General features: G+C 43.5%; 1 protein-coding gene across 1 annotated transcript in view; it reads left to right on the forward strand.

Moving 5' to 3' along the window:
• Positions 1 to 20,207, forward strand: part of Specc1 (sperm antigen with calponin homology and coiled-coil domains 1) — a 206,036-nt gene extending 185,829 nt beyond the window's left edge. The window contains exons 13-14 of the mRNA XM_059270864.1: positions 6,955 to 7,014; positions 16,402 to 20,207. Of these exons, the coding sequence (XP_059126847.1) occupies positions 6,955 to 7,014; positions 16,402 to 16,491 (150 nt within the window). The 3' untranslated portion in view covers positions 16,492 to 20,207. The remainder of the gene's footprint in view (positions 1 to 6,954; positions 7,015 to 16,401) is intronic.
• Positions 20,208 to 21,601: the final 1,394 nt, after the last annotated feature.

The raw sequence follows: 21,601 nt of genomic DNA on the forward strand, positions 1-21,601 counted from the left end.
TGAAAACATACTTAATATGACTATATTGCTATTATAGATGACTATTCTATATTTCTTAATTATATATTACATTTTTAAATGAACTATATAAACATAATACCCTAAACAAGTAGAAATATGCATACAGTATAACAAAATTAACTTTAAATTTGTATCAATAAACCAAAATCCATACTAATATAAAAATATTTAAGATTAATAGTTATTTCTTGGATTAAAGTAGATTCAATAATCCGCCCTTTTATCTTATCATTTCTATATCATATCTCCCTTTCTTCTTTTAGAAAGAGATCTCTGAATTTAACTCTTTTGTTTAGCCTCATTTTTACTATGACCAATAACAATTTGTAACCAACCTCCCTAAATGATGGAAAATATCCATATTTCATTTTTGGGGAATGTAGGTGTAGTTTTCTAAACTACTTCCTATTGATTGAGGGTGCTGGTAATCTTTGGAGGACCCTGAGAAAATTAGGATTATAGTTAAGTCCTGACTGGAGTATTCTGTGAGTCTGTATCATCTCAGCTAGGAGTCTTGAAGCACAACAGAGGTGCTCTGAAACATTGAATCATCTAGGCCATCCATTCCCATAAGAGATTTTTCAGGGGGTCTTCCTTAATCAAACCTAATTTTTCTTAAACCCAGAATGAATCCAGAGCCTGTCATTTCCTGTGGAAACAAAAGCATAACCTCTCCCCCAAAGTGACATATCTTTTGACTTAAAATTTGAAGTCAAGATAATTTTAAAATATATAGGTTGGTTTAATATAGCAGTTTTCATAATCCAAAATCTTTTAGCAGCCAAAAATTTTAAAGACAACACAATAATATACATACTCCAGACTCTCTGTGTATTTTCCATGTTTTTGTGGCTTATTATATTTTTTATTACTCTATTTCTTTTTTAAGGACTTCTTTGTGCTTTTTCTTTTCTCTCCCAAGCCTACATATATTTTTAAACACACTGTAACCCATTTTTTGTCTGTATGACCAAAAACCCTAAATCTGCCACACACAGGTCCATTGAATAAACACTCAGAGGGAACTTAAGAATGAATCTATAGTGTTGTAGAGATGGCTCAGTGGTTAAGAGCACTGGCTGCTCTTCCAGAAGACCCTGGATTCAATTCCCAGCACTTACATGGTAGCTCACAACTGTCTATAACTCCAGTTACAGAGGATCCAACACCCTACACTGACATACATACAGCCAAAACACCAATGCATGTGAATAAAAAATAATAATAAAATTTAAAAATAAATGAATCTAGCCTTTTGCGGCTACAGGGTGATCCAGCCTCTAAGGACTGAAGAGCTTTCCCTTTGACCCAGGCATTTTTATTTTTCTCCATATTTACATTTTAGCCAGTTGATTTCCAATATGTTCAAAACAACCTGAAAGAAGCTTCCAAAAATACAATGCCAAATGCAAATTTCTCAATTCATCAGGTACCACAGTTTTCCAGGTTCCCAAACCAAGTTTTGCATAGACTTTGTATCCTTGGGAAACTCTCAGACAAGATTCACATAGGGCTACAAGAGAAACAAAGGGTAGCTGCTAAACAAAAGATGGATTAAGGCTAGGTGCTACTCTCTGGAGCCAGCCCAGGAGTAGCCCAGCAGGAATGCTGCTACAGATCCCCCTTTCCTTCATACAAAAATTAATTATCTTGAAGGTTACGCAGCTTCACAGCATACACAGCCTTTTTTTCTATCTGTCTTAGAATATTACGTAAGTAGACCAAAATACAAGAGCAACACCTGCTAGGATAAGAAATCTATTAAAACGATTCACAGGATTGAATGAGGCTATGGTATCTGCTAGACTTTCCGTAATGTCCATTCCTGTCAGATCAGATAATTTTTTTTGCAAAAGTTTCTTTAATTTCTTTCTGTAAATCATAAACTATTTGAGAAGAATTAGGGTAACCCATTAAATGCATCTTAACCTTATCCCAATCATACTTGCTATCATTAAGTCTTAAGGGTATGATACAATAAGAAGAGACATTGCAATAACATTGTAGTTTTATCTGCTCCTTCAGAATTTCTAACTGATCCCCTAACAGCTTACCTTAACTCGGCTAATTCATTTACTATCTCGTTATCAATCTTATTTAGTTCAGTCCAAAGTTCTTCTAAATGCCTATGCCAGTCTCTAACAAATTCAGCAGTTTGGATTTCTTTATGAAGTGCTACTCCAGCTGTTGCTGTTGTAACGGTCAATGCATTGATTCCCAGAATTACTACAACAATCAGTCCAGCCATTCAACGTGTTCTTTTTAATATTCTTTCAGAGAGATTTTGTACCAGGATCATCACAGGAGAGTCTTGCCATGGCCTTGACAATTTCACTAGTACCCAGATTGCTGGCCTTGTTCTAAGAATATATAAACTTTCAAAGGTCAAATTTAAAAACATACTTGAATTAACACAGGTATGAAGGGTACAGCATTCACAAGTGATGCTGTAATGAATATGGTGCCATTGTACAGACCCTTTTAGTAGCAAGTAAGGTAATGGTACACATTCCATAAAAGAATGGCTTTGATTTAGTATAAAAGACAGAGTGTACTTATCATTCTTAGTGTTTAATTTTCCTTCCCTCGCCTTAAGAGGGTAGAAGGCCCTTTCCAATTTCCACAAGTGAGTCTGAATTGAATTGCGAAATTGCAGGAGAGGACTTGCCATTCCAACTCCATGCTACCAAATAGGTTCATTAACAGAAGCACTGATTTCCATAGTTCCATTCAAATTATACCATTTCCATCTTAACTTGAGTGAGAATATTTTCCTTGAGAGGAGCCATAAGGGCTCCATTCAGTGACGTCTCCTTGGGAGGTATTAGTTAGCACTCAAGGCCTCATACTCTTACACTGTTGCCAATGCACCCAGTCAGATTCCTTGTTGGTAACCCTCATCTCACAGAACAGTAGATTTATGGAACTAGTAGCATTAATCTCTGTCCTTTAAAACCAGATTCATGAAGCATATAAAACTTATGACGATAATCTTAGGTAGTATTGACTATGGATAGCCATACTTGAGAGGTTATATTTAGGCATTGAATTCCACTTCCCAATCAAATAGGAATTCCTTGTTCTCCAACAGTGTAATTGTCAATCACTTTACCCTCCTTTGGCTGAGCAGGACCTCAGTTGTCAAGGACCAGGTAGCCAAGAAGATTCATTAACCACTACAGGGATATCCATATCTTCCCAACTTACTGCTAAGTTAATTGGAGGATTGGGGATAAAAGCCCAATAATTACGATCCATCCCTTTTACCTGAACCATTACCACAGAAAGTATGACAAGAAATAAGTTTGTAGCATTTAAAGGCTTGTGAGTCATGCGAAATATCATCTCCCCTTTGTCACACAAACTCTCAAGCTGTCCCCAGGTTAGGGGCTTAGTTGTCTGCTCCAAAGGAATCCAGTGTCTTGACTTTGGCAGAGGCATCTCTCCATCTACTGCATCTTGGAGATGTCTCTTACTCATGCCGGATTTTTATCACTTTTGATGGTATCCACAATTTGTTATCTCCTGTGGAGACAGAAGCATAACCTTGACCCTAACTTAGCACTTTCCTGTAGCCGGAAGGTTTCTCTGGTCCCACCTAGGCAGCTACTCATTCAATAATCATTCAGAGGCTTAATATTATTTATAAACTGTATGGCCTATGGCAGGCTTCTTGCTAGCTAGCTGTTTCATCTTAAATTAGCCCATTTCTATTGGTCAGTGTTTTGCCACAGAGCCGTGGCATTACTGGTCTGCTGGCATCCTACTTCTCCTTGGGCGGCGGCTAGGCATCTCCTCCTACTCTCTTTTCTCCTTTCACTCTCTCTCTTGGATTTTCCCACCTGGCTCCATCCTGCCCTGCCATAGGCCAATGCAGCTTTATTTATCAACCAACCAGAGCAACACATATTCACAGCGTACAGAAAGATATCCCACAGGTCTGTCCCTGGACTATTTTGATGTTAAAAAATTTATAATACATTGCCTTAGTTTAGCAGTTTTCCACAATCCAGTTAAGAGTATTTTTTATAAAATCTTAAAAAGAGGATCCTTTTTTATAGATCCCAAGTAACAAGTTAATGCAACTTGCCGATTATTAACAGTGTGGATCAAACAATTTACCTGTATTTAGTGGAAAAATAATTTTATAAGCTCTCCATCAGCAAGAGATCACTTTCTGTGAGTTTTCATCTTAGTAGCCATATTATCTATTAACCTAACAACCCGTTCTGTTTCAGGTGTTACATTTTTATAGAATTTAACCAAGAATTTCTAGAAAGTAACTTAAAGAGCAGAGCCAAATTCTCAGTAATGATAAACAGACAAGAGCATACCCAATATATAGTTGAAAATTATGAATCCTGTTCCTTTAGTTTATCTACCATGGAAATCAAACATTCATCCAAACATTTATTAGACAATCAAAAGACGAGAACATCTGCTATACAATGAATGATTAATACCTCTGGAAATTCAAACAGCATCGACTTAGTATTTCATGTCTCAACCACAACCATTCTTCACCAGAAGTTGGGCCTTTTAAACTTCCTCTTTCTCCCATGAAGGGACTACTAATAATGAGTTATTCCCACCATTAGGAAAAAACAAAGCATTTCCCATGGAAGGATCTTTAATATTGAGTTGTTCCCGCTCTGAGGGAAAAATAGAAAACATTGGAACCAAAGTTAAGCCAACAGACAACCCAATTCCAAGCTCTGGGCTTGCTGGGCTTGTTCAGGCTACAGCAGTGAGGCCCACCTGTTGATTCTCTGTAATTCAGACGCTGCCACTCTGTGCTGGCAGGCAGATCTGTGAAAGAGCTCAGAGTTTTAGCTATCTTCGATTTCTTATATTGGCAAGAGCCTTTTCTTCCTCTATTTCTACTGTAAAGTGGCTTTTTTCTTTCCTTTATTTTTCTTTCATGGGGCTTTTTAATCTTTAGGACTAGTTTCAATATTTTTCCCCTTTTTACCCGGAAAATCTTTTTTTTTTTTTCTTGAGTAAACATTTCTCCCTTTTCCATCGAGAAATTTCCTTTTATTTCCTTTCGTTCCCTCTGTACTATTGAGAAGATTTCCTTTTTTATTTTCTCTGCTTTCCCTTTTCTTTACTGGGAAGTTTCCTTTTTTATTTTTTGCCTCGGGAGCTCTTGTATTTAATGTGCAGTTAACCTTTCAGCCTTTCTTCTAAATCTGTTTCATCTGATGAAGGAGGAGGAGAGTCATGTCCAGTGTCCCGGCTTTCCTCAGTTTTATTGCCCTTGAAACAGCCTTCCTATTGATCTGTGAGGGAACATTCTCCTCTGCTGACTGACAGTTTCTAGCCTGAGTGTCTTCCCTTTTATTTTCCTGTTCTACTTAAGATACAGCTTTCAGCGATTCCTCACGCTGCAACAGCTCCAGAGCATTTGATATTAAATTACGTAAAGACCAAATTCTTAGCGGTATGGGCTCTCCTTTCTGATGAGCTCCCCCCAAAGCTCTCAACACTTGCTCCCATACCTTCGGTTTCAATTGAACATGAGGAGTTGCCTGAAACCAATGGCAATGCCGTTTAATTAATACAAAAGCTCTGTAAGCTGGTTTTCCTTCACATTCACTCTGTTTACTTTTAACAGGCATTTTAATAACTGCATACACCATTGCTCCTGAGACAGGAAGTTTCCCATGACCCTGCCAATCCTGGAGTCCCCTTACCCTGAGGGCACTTCCTTCCAGTTCTTAAGATGGCTAGCTCCTCTGTCCTTCTTCAGCGGATCCTTTGTCCTTCTTCAAGCTTGGGGTTCAATGTTGGCAGCACGGGTGTTTGAGTTCACTCAGGTCCATTGGATGAAGAAGACTCAGAAGCACCTTAAGAATGAATCTAGCCTTTTGCGGCTACAGGGGGATCCAGCCTCTAAGGACTGAAGAGCTTTCCCTTCGCCCCAGGCATTTTTATTTTTCTCTGTATTTACACTTTAGCCAGTTGATTTCCATATGTTCAAAACAACCTGAAAGAAGCTTCCAAAAATACAGTGCCAGATGCAAATTTCTTAATTCATCAGGTACCACAGTTTTCCGGGTTTCCAAACCAAGTTTTGCATAGATTTGTATCCTTGGAAACTCTCAGACAAGATTCACATAGGGCTACAAGAGAAACAAAGGGTAGCTGCTGAACAAAAGATGAATTAGGGCTAGGTGCTACTCTCTGGAGCCAGCCCAGGAGTAGCCCATCAGGAATGCTGCTACAGCTGGGAGGTACCTCTCTGTACTGTGGCCTGTGTGAGACTGCGAGAATTAGCCATGCTGCTGCTCAAGCCTGCCTGCAGCCCGCATAAGAGACATGAACTATGAAGCTGCTGTCAGCTCCGTTTTTATGTGTCTAGAACCCTTTTTTTAAGCTTTCTTTATGTGGATGTACATGCCGCACGTTTGGGCCGATAAGTGTAATTGGATATTTCCTGTCCCGACCACCTGGTCCCCAAATAGCCAACTCAGAGGCTGAATATGAATTATACATGCTCGACCAATAGCTCAGGCTTGTTATTAGCTAACTCTTACATTTAAATTAACCCATATTTCTATTTATGCTTTGTCACATGTCTCGTGACTTGTTATCTCATTTTCTACACATCCTGCTTGCCCTGCAGCTGGCTGGCATCTCTCCTGACTCTGCCCTTCCTCTTCCCAGAATTCCCCTAGTCTGGCTCTCAAGCTCAATCTCTTCCTGCCCAGCTATCACCCAGTCAGCCTTTTATTAACAATGAGCATAATCCACAGCAGTCAGTCGGTGTCATTTTCCGCAGTGGCAGTCGTAAGCTCCGAACCTTTCCTTCCTGGGACAGAGCTGGTCTGCACAGTTGACATGGCGTTCCTTGTTGGCTCATAGTGAGCAATCTGTAGGGTGTCAGGGCTGGCTCTTCTCTCACCCGTTGTCTTTGTCTTTGTAATACAGAAAAGGAACCTCTTGTTGGCATTTGAAGCAGCTGAAAGTGTAGGCATCAAACCCAGCTTGGTAAGTATCCTATTTTGTATCTTTTTGATATTTTTTCCTACTTCATGAGAAAGAACTTCTTGCTACCCACTGAGTAACCAATAAAGAATACTCAGATCCATTTGCTGATCTGTTACCCAGGATTTCTAATATAAAGTGATCCAGTTGAAAAGGATGTAGACTCGGGGGTTTTTTGTTTGTTTGTTTCTAGTTGTTGTTGTTGTTATTATTATTATTATTATTATCATCATTATTTTATGTTTGTGGGTGTTTTGCTTACATGTGTTCCATGTATGCCATGTGTGCCTGGTGCCTATATAGGCCAAAAGAGGATGCCGGATCCCCTGAAGCTAGAGTTAGAGATGACTGTGGGTCACCATGTGGGCTCTGGGAATCAAACCCAGATCCTTTGGAAGAGCAGCCAGTTCTCTTAACTGCTAAGCCATCTCTCTAGCTCTAGACACAGAGTCCTTAAAAGTAAGATTTCAGTATGAATAAATTTCAGTTCTGGCAAAACAGTGAGCTAGATTATTATTAAAATTCTCTTGTTTGTATCACCAAGAAATCTCAGTGAAATGTCTTTTAAAAAAAAAATGACACCAAGGTATTGTGGTGCACGTCTTTAGTCCCAACACTTGGTAGGCAGAGACAGGCAGATCTCTATGAGTTCAACACCAGCCTGGTCTGCATAGTGAATTCCAGGACAGCTAAGGCTATGTAGTGAGACTCTGTCTCAAAAACAATAAAATAAAAAAAAACAGTATCAAATTTTGGGCCAGTGGGACCAGGAAAAAGTACTTGCCTCCAAGCCTGACTTGAATTCAGTCTCTGGTTCTCACATGTTGGAAGGAGAGAACCAAGTTCCAAAAGTTGTCTTCTGACCTCTCCTTATGTGCCTGGGCTGTACGTACATATACATACTGAATAAAATAAATGTAAAAATGTAATAATTTTTTTCAAAAGCAAAAAGAAAATATCAAGTATAACTGAGCTCTCAAGAAAGTATAAAAAAGAGCTGCATGGTGGTTGTGCATGCCTTTAATCTCGTCACTCAGGAGGCAAAGGCAGGTGGATCCCTGAGTTCAAGGCCAGCCTGGTTTATATGGTGAGTTCCAGGACAGTCTCCAAAAGTAAAAATAAAAATAAAAATTAAAAAATATGTATATATATATATATATATATATATATATATATACATATCAGAAATTTAAAACAAAGTGAAAAGCAAAGCTGTGAACTACGAGTCAGACGTTGTGAAAACTCCACCTGCTCCTGGAGAGGTGATGAGGTTTGTCTCTGCCTTGTGGGGTGGGATGGGGTACAAAGACCAGATGAGGTTTGGAATCCAGATTTCTATCTGGAGCACCTAGCTAACACTCTGCAATGCAGGAAGCTCCTGTCATTTAATGGCTACTGAAATATGCACAAGCCAAAATTACAGAGCACACAAGAAAAGGATTGAGCCAGCCAGCAGGTCCACCCAGTGAGAGAGAGGATTACCTGCCAGAACGGGGGAACAGGCATTAACTGTTTAACTCTGTCAGGGAGGTAAGGGGCACTGGAGAGGTGGCTCGGGGTGAAGTGCCTGCTGGGCAAGCATGATGACCAGTGTTGAGATCTACAGACTGTATGAAAAAGCCAAGTGTGTAATCCCAGCAGCGGAGGGTCTTGCTGGCCTGTGAGCTCCTGTCAGCCTGAGGGTACCTGTTGCAAAAAGTCAAGAGGGACTGAGGAAGACACTGGATGCTGACTTTTGACCTCAGCACACCTATGCACCCCCACACAGCACACGCACACATGCTAAAATGTGTAAGAGAACATGTGTGGTGGCACATATCTAACCCTAGTTTCTAGGAGCTGAGGCTTAGCTTGACTCTTGAGGTCAAGCCCAGCCTGTACAACATAGTGAGACTCCCTCCAGCTCCGAAAAACGAGAGAGAGAGAGAGAGAGAGAGAGAGAGAGAGAGAGAGAGAGAGAGAGAGAGAGAGGGAGAGAGAACAAAAAAGACAAAAAGAGGAACAGAAACCAGGGAGGGGCATAGTGCTATAAATATAAGGGGAGGGAGATTCAGAAGGACTCAAACCCGTTACTGAAGTTGTCAGAGCCAGAGCCTCGCCCTCCTAGCCCTAACATGCTAAGCTTGACTATCCTTGGGAAACCAATTCAACAGATAACTAATCGTGAAAGCAGGGAGGGGGGAGTTATACAGTGTGGCCATACTAGGAACACAGAGGCCCAGTGACCCCTACACAAACACTCCCAGTCCATCTTTAAGGCCCTGACAAGAGGCTTAGACTTAAACAGGCCAAGAGATGTGTAATTAAGCAGTCCTGCCCATCAGTACCCACCATTGTCCAGTCTCAGGTCTCCCCGGCCAGGTGGTCTCACAAGTTGACAGAACTGTATGCATAGTTCACTGAGACAAGCCAGATCCTTCTCTTGTCCCAGCAAGAGATTCCTGGAGAAATTACAATTCCATGGGGACCAATGTTTAAAGAGGCCAATATCCAAAGGGACCAGCACAAGTATCTTTTTAGAATGTTTTTGTGCCACCAGGACGGTTACAAAGCTACTAGAAATGAAATTTTGGAATAAGAAAACACAATGGATGGGTTGCCAAACTGGTTAGATGGTGGACAGAAAGCGAACATCAGGAAGCCACCCCACAGACTGAATAGACAGCAAAGGCTGCAAGAACCGTGAGAACCTTTACTGATTAATGTGTAGTTAGTCTCTAGAGTGGAAAAGCCAACGAACACAGTAGGTTGGAGGCCACTGTAGGTCACATGAAACCCTGCCTCCAAAATATAAATAAATAAATTAATATATATATTATGGAGTGGACAAAAGAGAAAATACTGAGTGATAACCAACCTGGAGTCAGCTTTTGGGTTTCTTATTTACAACAACAAAATCTGACTTAAGCCACTGTTAATTGGCTTTCCCATTCTTGAAACTTCTTACATAATCTTTCAATAGAACTTGACCAAAGGTTATTAATTACTGTTGTTACTTCTGGTTGGGTGTAGTTAAAAAATGCCACGTGTAACCCAATGTATTACATATGTGGTGTGTGTGTGTGTGTGTGTGTGTGTGTGTGTGTGTGTGTGTGTGTGTAAAACACAAAGCTGGCTTTGATATCACTATTTAGTTGAGAATGACCTTGAACTTCTGATCCTCCTGCCTCAGCCTCCCAAATGCTGTGTTTAGAGGCATGCACCACCACTATGCTTGGCCAAAATTGTTTTTTGTTGTTTTAATCCATATACAGTCAGGAAGAAAAAAGAACCATCAGGAAAATACAAACTGAAGTAGCAGTGAGTTGTCAGTCCATAGCCTTCCAAGGATGGAGGATTTGGAGAAATGAAAAGTGAAGGAGCTGTGGAGAAAGCCGTGCTCTGAACGGCGATAGCATGCCGATGTGAATTTGAAACAGAATCGACAGTTTTGTAGAAATACCAATATCCTCCACATATCACATGTAACCATTTTCTCTAGACCTTACTCAGAAAATAGAACACTAAACATTTAAGAAATAAAATCCAGCTGGAGAGAAGACTGCATACTACTCTTGCTGAGGACCAGAGTTCAGTTCTCAGCACCTGTGTTGGGTAGCTCACAACTGTCTGTAACTTCAGTTCCAGGGAGTCTGACACCCCTGTAATGGCCTCTGCGGTCACTGCACTCTTGTGTAGAAACTCGCATTCAAACACACACATGTACACAAAGTTAAAAATAATATAAACAAGCCTTAAGTTTCTGTATATCCATATCTATATAAGCATGTACCTGTTTTGGGAGTAACAGGTAAGCAAGGGAGATTACTTCAAAGTGAAGCTCTGTAGTGTACCCCGAACTTTAGAACACATTCCTGCTCAGCCACCAATCACAATCCACACAGAAAGAATTGGGCAAACGTTCGTGGCATCATTGTTACTGCTTCAGAGCCGCTGTGGTATGTCCTCCAGGACTAACTGTCTGTGCCTTGGTGAGGGTTCACTGTAGCCTTAGTCATTTTGTCCATGACATGCTTGCTTACTCAGGGCATGTACAGGACAGTCACTGCACAGGACTGAACTCTCAAAAGCCTTACCCACTGTCTTTCTGAACATTTGAGAGTCCAGTAAGTGAGGTCAGTTACTTTTTATAAGTTTTACCGTCTGAATCATTTTAAGTGGGGTGAAGTACCTTCACAATGTGGTGCAATCATTGCCGCCCTCCCCACGTAGAATTCTTAACTTGCAAAATCGAAACTCTGAGTCTGTTAAACATTAACTCCCCACCTCCACCCTCAGCCTGGCAGCCACTGTTCTCAGACACACCTAGTTCAGACGCTCCGTGTAAGTGTACTTGCTCCACCATATCCGTCTCATGTATGCCTTATGTGACATAGTGTAAGGTCCTCAAAGTTCATCTGTTAGAATTCCCGTCTTTTTTAAGGTGAATGATGTGGTTATACCACATTCTGCTTATCCGTTCATCCGTTACTGAACATTAGGGTACCATCATAGTTTAGCTCTTCTCAGCAAATGCTGCTGTGAGCCTGGATGCACAAATCCCTTCTCTTTTTATTACTAAAGGCCCTTAGCACAGTGCCAGGTCATACACTGTTAGTAGCAAGTATGAGCTAGGAAGTGAATAAAATAGGAAACTATAGTACATTTCTGGCTTTTGGTTTGCTTATTTTTTTGATTCATTTATTTTTATTTTATGTGTAGAAGTATTTTGCCTCTCTCTCTCTCTCTCTCTCTCTCTCTCTCTCTCTCTCTCTCTCTCTCTGTCTGTGTGTGTGTGTGTGTGTGTGTGTGTGTGTGTGTGTGTGTGTGCACATATGTAACTGATGCCCATAGAGGCCAGAAGATGGCATCAGATCCCCTGGAACTAGAGTCACAGGCAATTTGGGTGCTGGGAACATCACCCAGGACCTCTGGAAGAGCAATCAGTCCTCGTGACGACTGAGCCATCTCTCCAGCATCAGGGTACTAAAGAAATTCTTATCCAGTACTTTCAAAGTTAAGTTCATTTTCATTCTGTCTGGGGAATTTTTGTGTTCCATTGTATGTGTTCTGTCTGCTACATCCCATTAATTAGGTGCTCAACCCATAGTAATCCATCCCTAGGTTAGTCATACCAAACCACGTGGGAGAAGCATCTCTTTGCTTCTGAGTTGACAATCAGTTGCAAAGGGTTCTTATTCTGTGCATCTACAGCTGTCCAGCACACAGGTGCAGGAATGTCACTGAATTCCCCTGTCTTTCAGTGACTAGGATTAACCAGTGCCTTTAGCAAAAAGCCCCCCCCCCCCCCCGTGAGAAAGGCCTGCCTTAGCATTAAGTAGGGGAAGAAGATATCTTCTAGATTTAATGCTACCTGGAGCTCCTTTTATCTCCTGTTCAAAAGACACCTGCATCCACACTCGTGGAGGACAGGCATAAATGAGGGCAGGACACCATAAAATGAAATTTAAAAGAAAAACAAAAAACACCTCCAGTTTCCTCTTGTCAGGAACTGCCTTGTGGGCCAGCAAGACGGCTCAGTAGGTAAAGGTTCTTGCCACCAAGCCTGATGATCTGAGTTCAGTCACTGCGATCCACATGATATAAAGGAAGAACTGACTCCTGCAAGTTGTTCTCTGACCTCCACAGGTGTGCCATGACATGCACATGTAACACACACATACACACATACACACACACACACACACACACACACACACACACACACACATATGCTGGAAACAAGTCCTTATCATACTTGATCTTCAGATATTTTCTCCCAGTCTGAGAGTTATCTTTTCATTCTCTTAACAGTATCTTTCTCAGCAAAGGTTTTAATTTTGACCCAGTTTAATAATTCATTTTCTTTCAAGGTCCATGTTTTGATATAGTTCAAAGCTCATCACCCAACCCAAGGTTACCAACTCAGATTTGCCCTTGTATTCTTCCTAGAGCTCTCAAAAGCTTTCGTTGTGGTCTCTGGTCTGCTTTGGTGTGAGCTGTGACGTATGCATTACTTGCTTGTTTGCCTTTGTTCTGCGTAGGGCCGTCCAGTGCAGTACCAGGTACTGAGGAGAGCATCCTTACCTCTCCCTTCCCAGAGCTGAAATCTTGCCCCTTCGTTGTTCTTCTAGACTGTTTTTCTGCTTTTTTGCATTAATAAATTTTATTTTTTTTAAGATTTATTTATTAAGATTTATTTATTATGTATACAGCATTCTGCCTGCATGTATCCTTGCAGGCCGGAAGAGGGCACCAGATCTCATTACAGATGGTTGTGAGCCACTATGTGGTTGCTGGGAATTGAACTCAGGACCTCTGGAAGAACAGCCAGTGCTCTTAACCTCTGAGCCATCTCTCCAGCTCCTGCATTAATAAATTTTAGAGCCATTTGTCAATACCTACCAAAAATTAAAGTTTTCTGAGATTGCTGGGCAGTGGTGGTACATACCTTTAATCCCAGCACTCAGGAGGATCTCTGTGAGTTTGAGGCCAGCATGGTCTGTAGAGTGAGTTCCAATGCAGCAAGGGCTACACAGAGAAAAACCCTGTCTCGAAAAACAAAACAAAACAAAACAAAGCAAACAAACAAAAAAAAGATTTTCTGGGATTTTGATTGGGATTATATTATATCTATATATCAAACTTGGAATAATTAATCTTAACAATATTATGTTTTAACTCAAATATATAATACATGTCTACTCATTTAGGTATTTGCTTTCTGTCATGATTTATAGTTTTCTGCAGATAGAATTGTACATATTATGTTAGATTTGGACTTTAAAAGTAGGGAGTGGGAGGTGGAGAGATGGCTCAGTGATTAAAAGCACTGGCTGCTCTTCCAGAGGACTCAGGTTTGGTTCCTAGCACTCACAAGGCAGCTCACAATGGCCTGGAACTCCAGTTCCAGAGGATCCAATGCCCTCATCTTGGGTACCAGGCATACATGTGGTACATACCCATATATGCAGGGAAAACACTCACAGACATAAAATTAAAACTAAACAAACTTGGGAGGGGGCGTAAGTACTATTTTTTTCTAGTTAAAAGTCCCTGCTTTTCGTTTCTGGCATACAGGAAGGTGACTGAGGTCTGTGGGACTGTGTAGTGGAACTTTGCTAACCTTGTGTCCAGGCTTGCTTTTCAACCGCTACAACATCTGCAAAAACAGTCTTATTGTTTCCTTGGTAATCTGTATGCCTTTTTATTTCTTTTCCATGCCTTGTTAGCTAAAGTTTCAACCACTGTGTTAAACAGGACAAGTAAGAGAGTCCATCTTTGTCTCAGTCTTGATTTGAGGGGGGAAGCATTATCTTATACAGTTAAGTATGGTGCCAGCTGTTGGGTTTGGGGGGGCAGTACATACCCTTTAGTGTGTAAAATAAGTTAACTTCTGTTTTGCTTTTTGAGAGGTTTTTTTTAAATCATGAATAGATTCTGAAGTTTGTTGAACATATTTTTTTCTCAGTCTGTTAATATGTTAATATTGATTTAAAAGCATTGAACCAGCTTCACATTCCTTGGATGAGCCTCCTTTGATCATGATACTTTATAGATTAATGAATTCAGTTTACTAATATTTTTTCCAATCTGCTAGCAGTTTTGTGTCTGTTTATCTGAGAAACTGACTTACAGTTTTCTCGAAGTGTCTTTGACTACTTCAGGTTGTAGACTAATCTGGCTTCACAGGATGAGTTGTGAAATATTCTCTCATCTTCCATTTCTGGAAACTGAATAACTAGTATTAGATCTCCTATATGTGTTTGGTGGAATCATATGGACCTGGGTTTGGGCTCTTAACTGTTAATTAAAGCAAATCTCATGTGTGGTGAAATTATTACTAAGACAACCTCCCTTCCTCCTGAAATGTGCAAAACATTTCTCCAAAAATTTTCAGATGTGATGTTAATTATGTCACAAAATATTTTTGATTCAGTAACTGCTAGTGTGACATGGTCTGAGTTAAACTGTGACTAGTAACTGCACTTTCAAATCATCTGAAACTACAGACCGCCTCCTCTACAGAAAGGAAAGTTTTCTGTCCCTCCTGAGTTCATAGCCATGCCTTCTCAGAGCTCATCTGCCTCTAAATCAACACTGTCAGACTTTTTTTTTCCCCTATCTCTGGCTCTCCTGGAACTCACTCTGTAGACCAGGCTGGCTTCGAACTCAGAGATCCGCCTGCCTCTGCCCCGCTGTGTGCTCAGTCAGTCTTTATCACAATCTGTGCTGTCGTCAGCAACCCCTGCTCTAAGACTTCATTTTTTTTCCTTCAAAAACTTTTCTGGGCAGAACTGTGTGGAAGGTCCCTCTTGGGTCCTAAGTGCCCTTGCTGGTGGATTATGATATGCTGGTCATTTTAGCATGACCAGGGAGCAGAGCAGGAGAGAAGTGTTCACTTGGCGGCCAGTTGGCGGCTACCCAGGAGCAGATGTGCGCTCCTCAGCCGCTTTTCCCTCTGCACCTCTGCTCCTGGCTGTTGTTCTGTTACAGCCACAAAAGACTCCACATCCGATCCCAGTTAATAATTAAACGTGTTCTAAAGAGCTTGGTGAGTAGCCTGCCAGGCACCTAGTCCTCTCACCTGTCTTCTCGCCCTTCGGCCTTGCCCTTACACGTGCTTGTGAAGCAAGCTTCCTTGCAAAATTAGCCCCCAAAACTAGTAAATTAATAAAACTAAATAAAGAGCCAAAAAAAAAAATTCACTCAACTAGAGGGGAAGAAAGAAAGAAAAAAAGAAAGAAAGAAAGAAAGAAAGAAAGAAAGAAAGAAAGAAAGAAAGAAAGAAAGAAAGAAAGAAAAAGAAAGAAAGAGCCCAGCCACTAAGTGGTGATAACACTAGTAAAGCACGTGATTTGAATTGGCTCAAGGCATCTCTGGTAACCTCATGACTAGCTCTCGAGGAACTGATTTGACAAAAAGAGATAAGAAAGACTACCCAGTGCAAAGTGCAATACATGGAAGCGAAGGAAGCTGCAGATAGCACACACCCACTGAAGCACAGTGGTGTGAGAAAGCATGCACAAGCATGTCCATTGGAAAGACGCAGGGTGTGGGAAAACATGTCCACTGTGGTGGGAGCCTAGGAAACTGGACTTAGGTTCATGTGCGCATTAGAAAACTAGAAACCATTTTCTAACGTGGAAGTTTGGGGGACTGTAAAACGCTGTAATGGTGATTAATGATGAAAGCACAGGAAGTCATGTCTTTGGTCTTTGAAAGAGGCATATCTCCCGGTAAAGCTGCCGAAAAGCCTAGCTCAGCACTTCAGCGTGGTCTGTGTTTGCCTACACTTTGGTTCCTGTCAGCGGAAGGTTTCCAGTCAATACCAGTCCTGACCTGGATCAGAGTCACTTGGTAAAAAGGGGTCTGAGGTGTCCCTCTTGTGCTGTTGCCTTTCCCCTGCAGGAGCTCAGTGAGATGCTGTACACGGACCGGCCTGACTGGCAGAGCGTGATGCAGTATGTGGCCCAGATCTACAAGTACTTTGAGACATAAACAGAAGACCCAGCGACAGCCGCTGCCTCTTGGCCTGCAGTTAGTCCTGGAAGCACCTGCTCACTGTCCACCACACCTGCTGTGCCCACCACCTAGCCGTCTGCATTTCCAAGGAAGGCTTCAGCCAGGTGCACCAGCACTCCGTGGAGAAGCAGAGCTGGCTCCATCTCATGCAAACGTGTCTGGAGCCCATGCTCAGGAATCCTTGTTCCCAATGGGAAGTTTCTAGCGAGGCAGGCCTGGCTTCTCACACACTGGGTCCCAAACCCAGGCCCTCTTCTGTGAGATTCCCAAGTGTTGCCAGTCCCATTTGCTGCCCACACGTGGCCTACACACTGACAAACAGCCCTTCAGTCACCGTGGCTTTTCTTCTCCTTCTCCTTCCTCCTTCACTAAAACGGCTCTAGCTTTGCTTTATTCAAAACTTTGTCCTTACCAGCTGCTTACCCCCCAAATAAAAGAACAACCCTACAAAACACAAAAACAAAAGCAGCTTTTGCTTCTTAGCATCCTGGAAACACACTGATTAAGGAAATAGTAGGGAAATAGTATGCTCGCCCGGTTCTGTATAACCGAGGGCTGAATAACACTGCATATAGAGCTCACTGTCCCTATTAGATTCCTCACAAGTACAAAGGGACACTTAGGTACCTTGCCGAGGGCCCACGGGAGGCCAGCTGGCGTCCTCATTAACCACACAGCCTGAGTGCCGCGCTGGTGTCCTGGCTGATGAGGACTGTGACCGTTGTCCACGACACCTTCTGCCCTGCTGTTTACTGACAGTCCCGTTCACACACGTGTCTGCCAAACACACAGAACTCAACACAAGTCTCATGTGTGCAAAGCAGCCTGTGATGGCGAGCTCCCTGTACATTTGCACAATTCCGCAGGCTGAGAGGTGCGCCCCTTGGGATCCTGGGTGGACAAGAAATGTAAACCACGTTTTGGCTCCAAACAGGCTTGGCCCTTGGTACTTGTTGGGCCTTTTACATTTGCCTAATGAAAGCAGCTGTTAGGAGTGGTGATGTCCCCTAAAATCCTGCTGGTTCCCTAAGAAGCAGCACATGGTCCTCTCCGTGAGTGCTCAAGCCAGGTGGCTCTAGACAGTGGTTCCCAACCTTCCTAATGCTAGGAGTTCCTCATGCTGTGGAGACCCCCAACCATAAAATTATGTCATTGCTACTTCATAACTGTAATTTTGCTACCGTTATGAATATAATGTAAATATCTGGTATGCAGAATATCTGATATGCGACCCCCAAAGGGGTCCCAACCCACAGGCTGAGACCACTGCTCTAGAAGCTTTTTGCTATTTTTCTTGTACAAACAAATGTGCACTTCACAGCAAATGAGGGTGCCCCTCTCTCAGACAGTTGGATATGCACAAACACCCATTCCTGTTCTAAGTGCCAAATAGCCCTGAACTGGTCCTTGGACAAAGGACCGTCTGCTCACAGCAACCCCTGAGAATGACTGCCACAGTTAGAGTGAATCTGCCTGCTTGTCTGAGCCAGTCTGCTGGCCCAGCCCTATCCTTGGAGGACCTGGGTTCTGCCCCTCCCTCCAGTCCATCCCTCTGATGGGTGGCAGCTGGGTACAGCAGCTTGATTCTCAAACTAATGTAGCCTCATGGGGCCACAGACTCCACCTTCAGGCTCTATCTGAAGTTCTTGGCTGTGGCTCCATACAGATCCCCTGGAATTCCTCCAGGAACTGCATGCCTGACCCTCGGATCAGGTGAGTTAGAATAACTGGAACGGAGCAGAGATGGAGTCTGCACATGCTCACAGTTCTCCAGAACTGATGGGCAGCCCTGCAGAGGGGTAGGACGCTACTCCCTGCCCCTCGTTCTCCCCACAGGAGCTGCTGGTCCCTTCATCTCCAAGTGGAAGTTGAGGCCTCAGAACCTCCTTGCTGATGAATGGGTCCCTCTCAAGGCTGCTGCTTGGGCTGCCTCCCATACCCATGTGTTGATATAATTGATGATGTGCCTCCCCCTCCCCCCGTCCCCACTGTCTCCATGGGTCTGCTTTGCCCAGCCATCATAGCGGGGTGGGGTGGGGGAAGTCCTGCCCACACAGCTGGGTGTTGTTTCTTCAGGGGTAATCTCTGGAGTTGTATAGGAAAGGCCACAGTTAAGGCATGGGAGTTTAGTCTGTCCCTGGCTGTTCTCAGGGTGCTGTCTAAGAACCTGGAGCTCTCGGCAGAGCAGTCCCCATGCTGGTCTCCAGACACCTCACAGTGTCTGTAAGTAGAGGCACTTTGGGGCCCCAGGTCGCTGAGGACCAGCCAGCAGAGGACTGGCCAGCCACATCTGTTCTTGTCTGTGTTCTCTTTGGGGTTTCCCCTGACTGCTGCCGTTCTTGCCAGGGGGCATAGAAGAGGGATGGCATGCCCTCTCAATAGAAGCAGCTATTGCTGGAGGTTGGGGGCGAGGCAGAGGGCATGCATGCCTGACAGAGTTCCAGCTCTCTGCCAAGGTGCCATACTACTGCATGTGGAGGCGCAGGGCCTGGGAAGAGCTCCAGGGAATAGAAATGAGTATGGAAAACTGACCAGCTAAGAACAGAAGCATTGGGGGGGGGGGGTGCCTTATTTTTTCTTGTTTTTGTTTTATGTTTTGTTTTGGGTTTTGGTTTTGTTGTTGTTTGTTTGTTTTGCTTTGTTTTGAGTTTTGTGAAACAGGATCTCATGTAGTCCAGGCTGGCCTTGAACTCCTGGTCTTGCTGCCTCTGCCTCCTGGGTGCTGAGATTCCATACCCAGCTTTGGTGCTTTGTTCTTGCTGTGTTCTTTGCTTCTCTGCAAACCATCCTTCAGAGGCCATCAGAAGCCTCCATAGACATGTTTCTTTCCATCTGTCCTCAGCTAAGCACAAAGAGAACTGCAAAATGCAAGGCCCTGGGAAGCTCAGACGTGTTGAGAAGTCTGTGATTCTCTGCACTAAGTGGCGTCTGAACTGTTGGTGGGTGGCAGTGCCGAGGCCACGCAGTGACAGTATCCCAAGGGATGTCCCTCTTCCTAGTCCCTTCTCACTTCAGCAACCACGCTTTCCTTAGTTCTCATTCTTCATCCAGTTGTTCCTCAGCTTTTGTAGACCATCCAGAATACAAGCCATGGCTAGAAGACAGAAACCCGTGTCCTGCCTAGCACAGGGCCACCGCCCGTGGCTTCAGCTATCCTGGGGATGGAGACAGGAGAATCAGTTGAGCCTGAGAATTTGGAACCAGTCTGGGTAGAAGAGACCCTGAGAGGGTGGGGGGCTGTCCCAAAGAAATCAGCCATCTAGCAATAATGAATATTGGCCATATTCTCTTCCTATCTCCCACGAGCACCAGCCACATGCTGGTCTCTGACCTGTCTCTCTCCTGCAACTTGTCACTGGCCGATGGAAATGGAGAGCTGAGACCCTTAGGGACAGACCCACTCACCCAATCCATCAGTTCTTAAGTATTGCAGTGTGAGATGTCCTGCCACTGACATCTGAGAGCACACCCAGGCAATGGAAGAGAAGTGTCTCCAGCGTCTGCTGAAGCCCCTGGACGTCTGGGTCCTCTGACCGACTCTGGAACACCCTGAGTAGCTCACTGACTTTAACCACAGTAGTTGAATGCACTCGATCCATGTGTGGCCTCCTCTCCCTCAAGAGCACCCTAGATAGCGCCAAGCACTGCCCAGATGTGACGTACTGTCAGAGGTGGACAGGGCTCCTAAGTGTAAGGTGTGCCACTATGTAACATTTCTAATAAATATATTTTGCTTCTATCTCAGTTTGATTCTTTCACCCAGTGACATTTATCAGCATTTTTTCAAAGCACCAAACTTGCCTTGAGTTTGCTTAAAGCGATATCCCTGCATGTTCTTGTCCCTTCACAGTCCCCACTGCAGCTGCTTTACAGGTGGCACCTCTGACCTTCCCATCCGCAGCTGTCTTGCTGTGACTGCAGGCCGTGGATCACCTTCCAGCACCTGGATGCTGCCAAGCTGAACAAACGTGCGTAAGATGGGAAGTGGACTGCCTGGACCCTGGAAACTACACACAGTGTTCTTAAAAGTTATGACAAGATTGAAGAGACAGGCAATTAAAAATGTGGCTAGCAGAGCAGGCCAGTGTCTCTAAGCATCACCTGGAAGCCACCATTCATAGGCCACAGAAGAGGAGGGCCACCCTAAAATCTTTATCGCTCTTTCCTCTCAAGTGCCTGGCCTTCTCCTGAGGGCCTGCACAGCTTCTCAGGGTAATGGTCACTGATAAGACTTATCAAGCACTGAGTCAGCTCAGGGGCTACCACTTCCCTCTCAGTCTAAAGGGACAGGAAAAGTTGTGCCAGGAGATACCAGGTCTTGGTTACTCAACATCTGATTGCCCTGTACCATCTTGGCCTTGTACCAAGTGCCTTGGGCTGTATATGTGTTCGTATCCCCGCTGGCTCGTGCACAAGCAGAGTGAGCCTTTCCCAGATGGCCTTTCACACTCTGCACTTGGGAATGATCTCCATATTTACTGATCTTTGAGGCTCATCAAACAGGTTCTGTCCTGTGGACTTGACTCTCTACATGAATGAAGCACCATCCATGGGCATTCTGTGACTGGGCACACGCACTTTACAGGTAGGGTAACCTGGGCCCAGATCCCCATACAGTTGTCTTGGGTAGTCTCTATTGCCACCACACAGTACCACAGACTGGGTACTTTTATAAAGAATGGAGGTTTATTTAGTTCTCAGTTCTGAAGTCTGGGCCCTCCAGGAGCCCAGCACTGGTGTCTGGTAAGGTATTCTTGCCACATTGTGACTTGGCAGAGGACACGAGGAGACAGAGTAAGCATGCTAGCCCTGGTCCCTAACTCTTTTGAAGCCACCAATGCCACCACGGGGAGCCTGACCCTCATGACTCAATCCCGGTTGCCTCCAAAAATAACACCTCCAAACCTGCTAACGCATGAACTTTGACCATTAAGTTTCTAGCACGTGAACTTTGGGGAGATACATTCAAGACACAGCATCAATGGCAGGGAAAAGGCTCGCGGGTTAGCTGAATTAAATGAGTGATTAGCATGGGTTGCTATTCGTGGCCCTAAGCACAGAACCCTGGGCCCCCAGCCACCTTCCC

The sequence above is a fragment of the Peromyscus eremicus genome, chromosome 8a (genome assembly GCF_949786415.1).
Source record: "Peromyscus eremicus chromosome 8a, PerEre_H2_v1, whole genome shotgun sequence".
Taxonomy (NCBI): Eukaryota; Metazoa; Chordata; class Mammalia; order Rodentia; family Cricetidae; genus Peromyscus; species Peromyscus eremicus.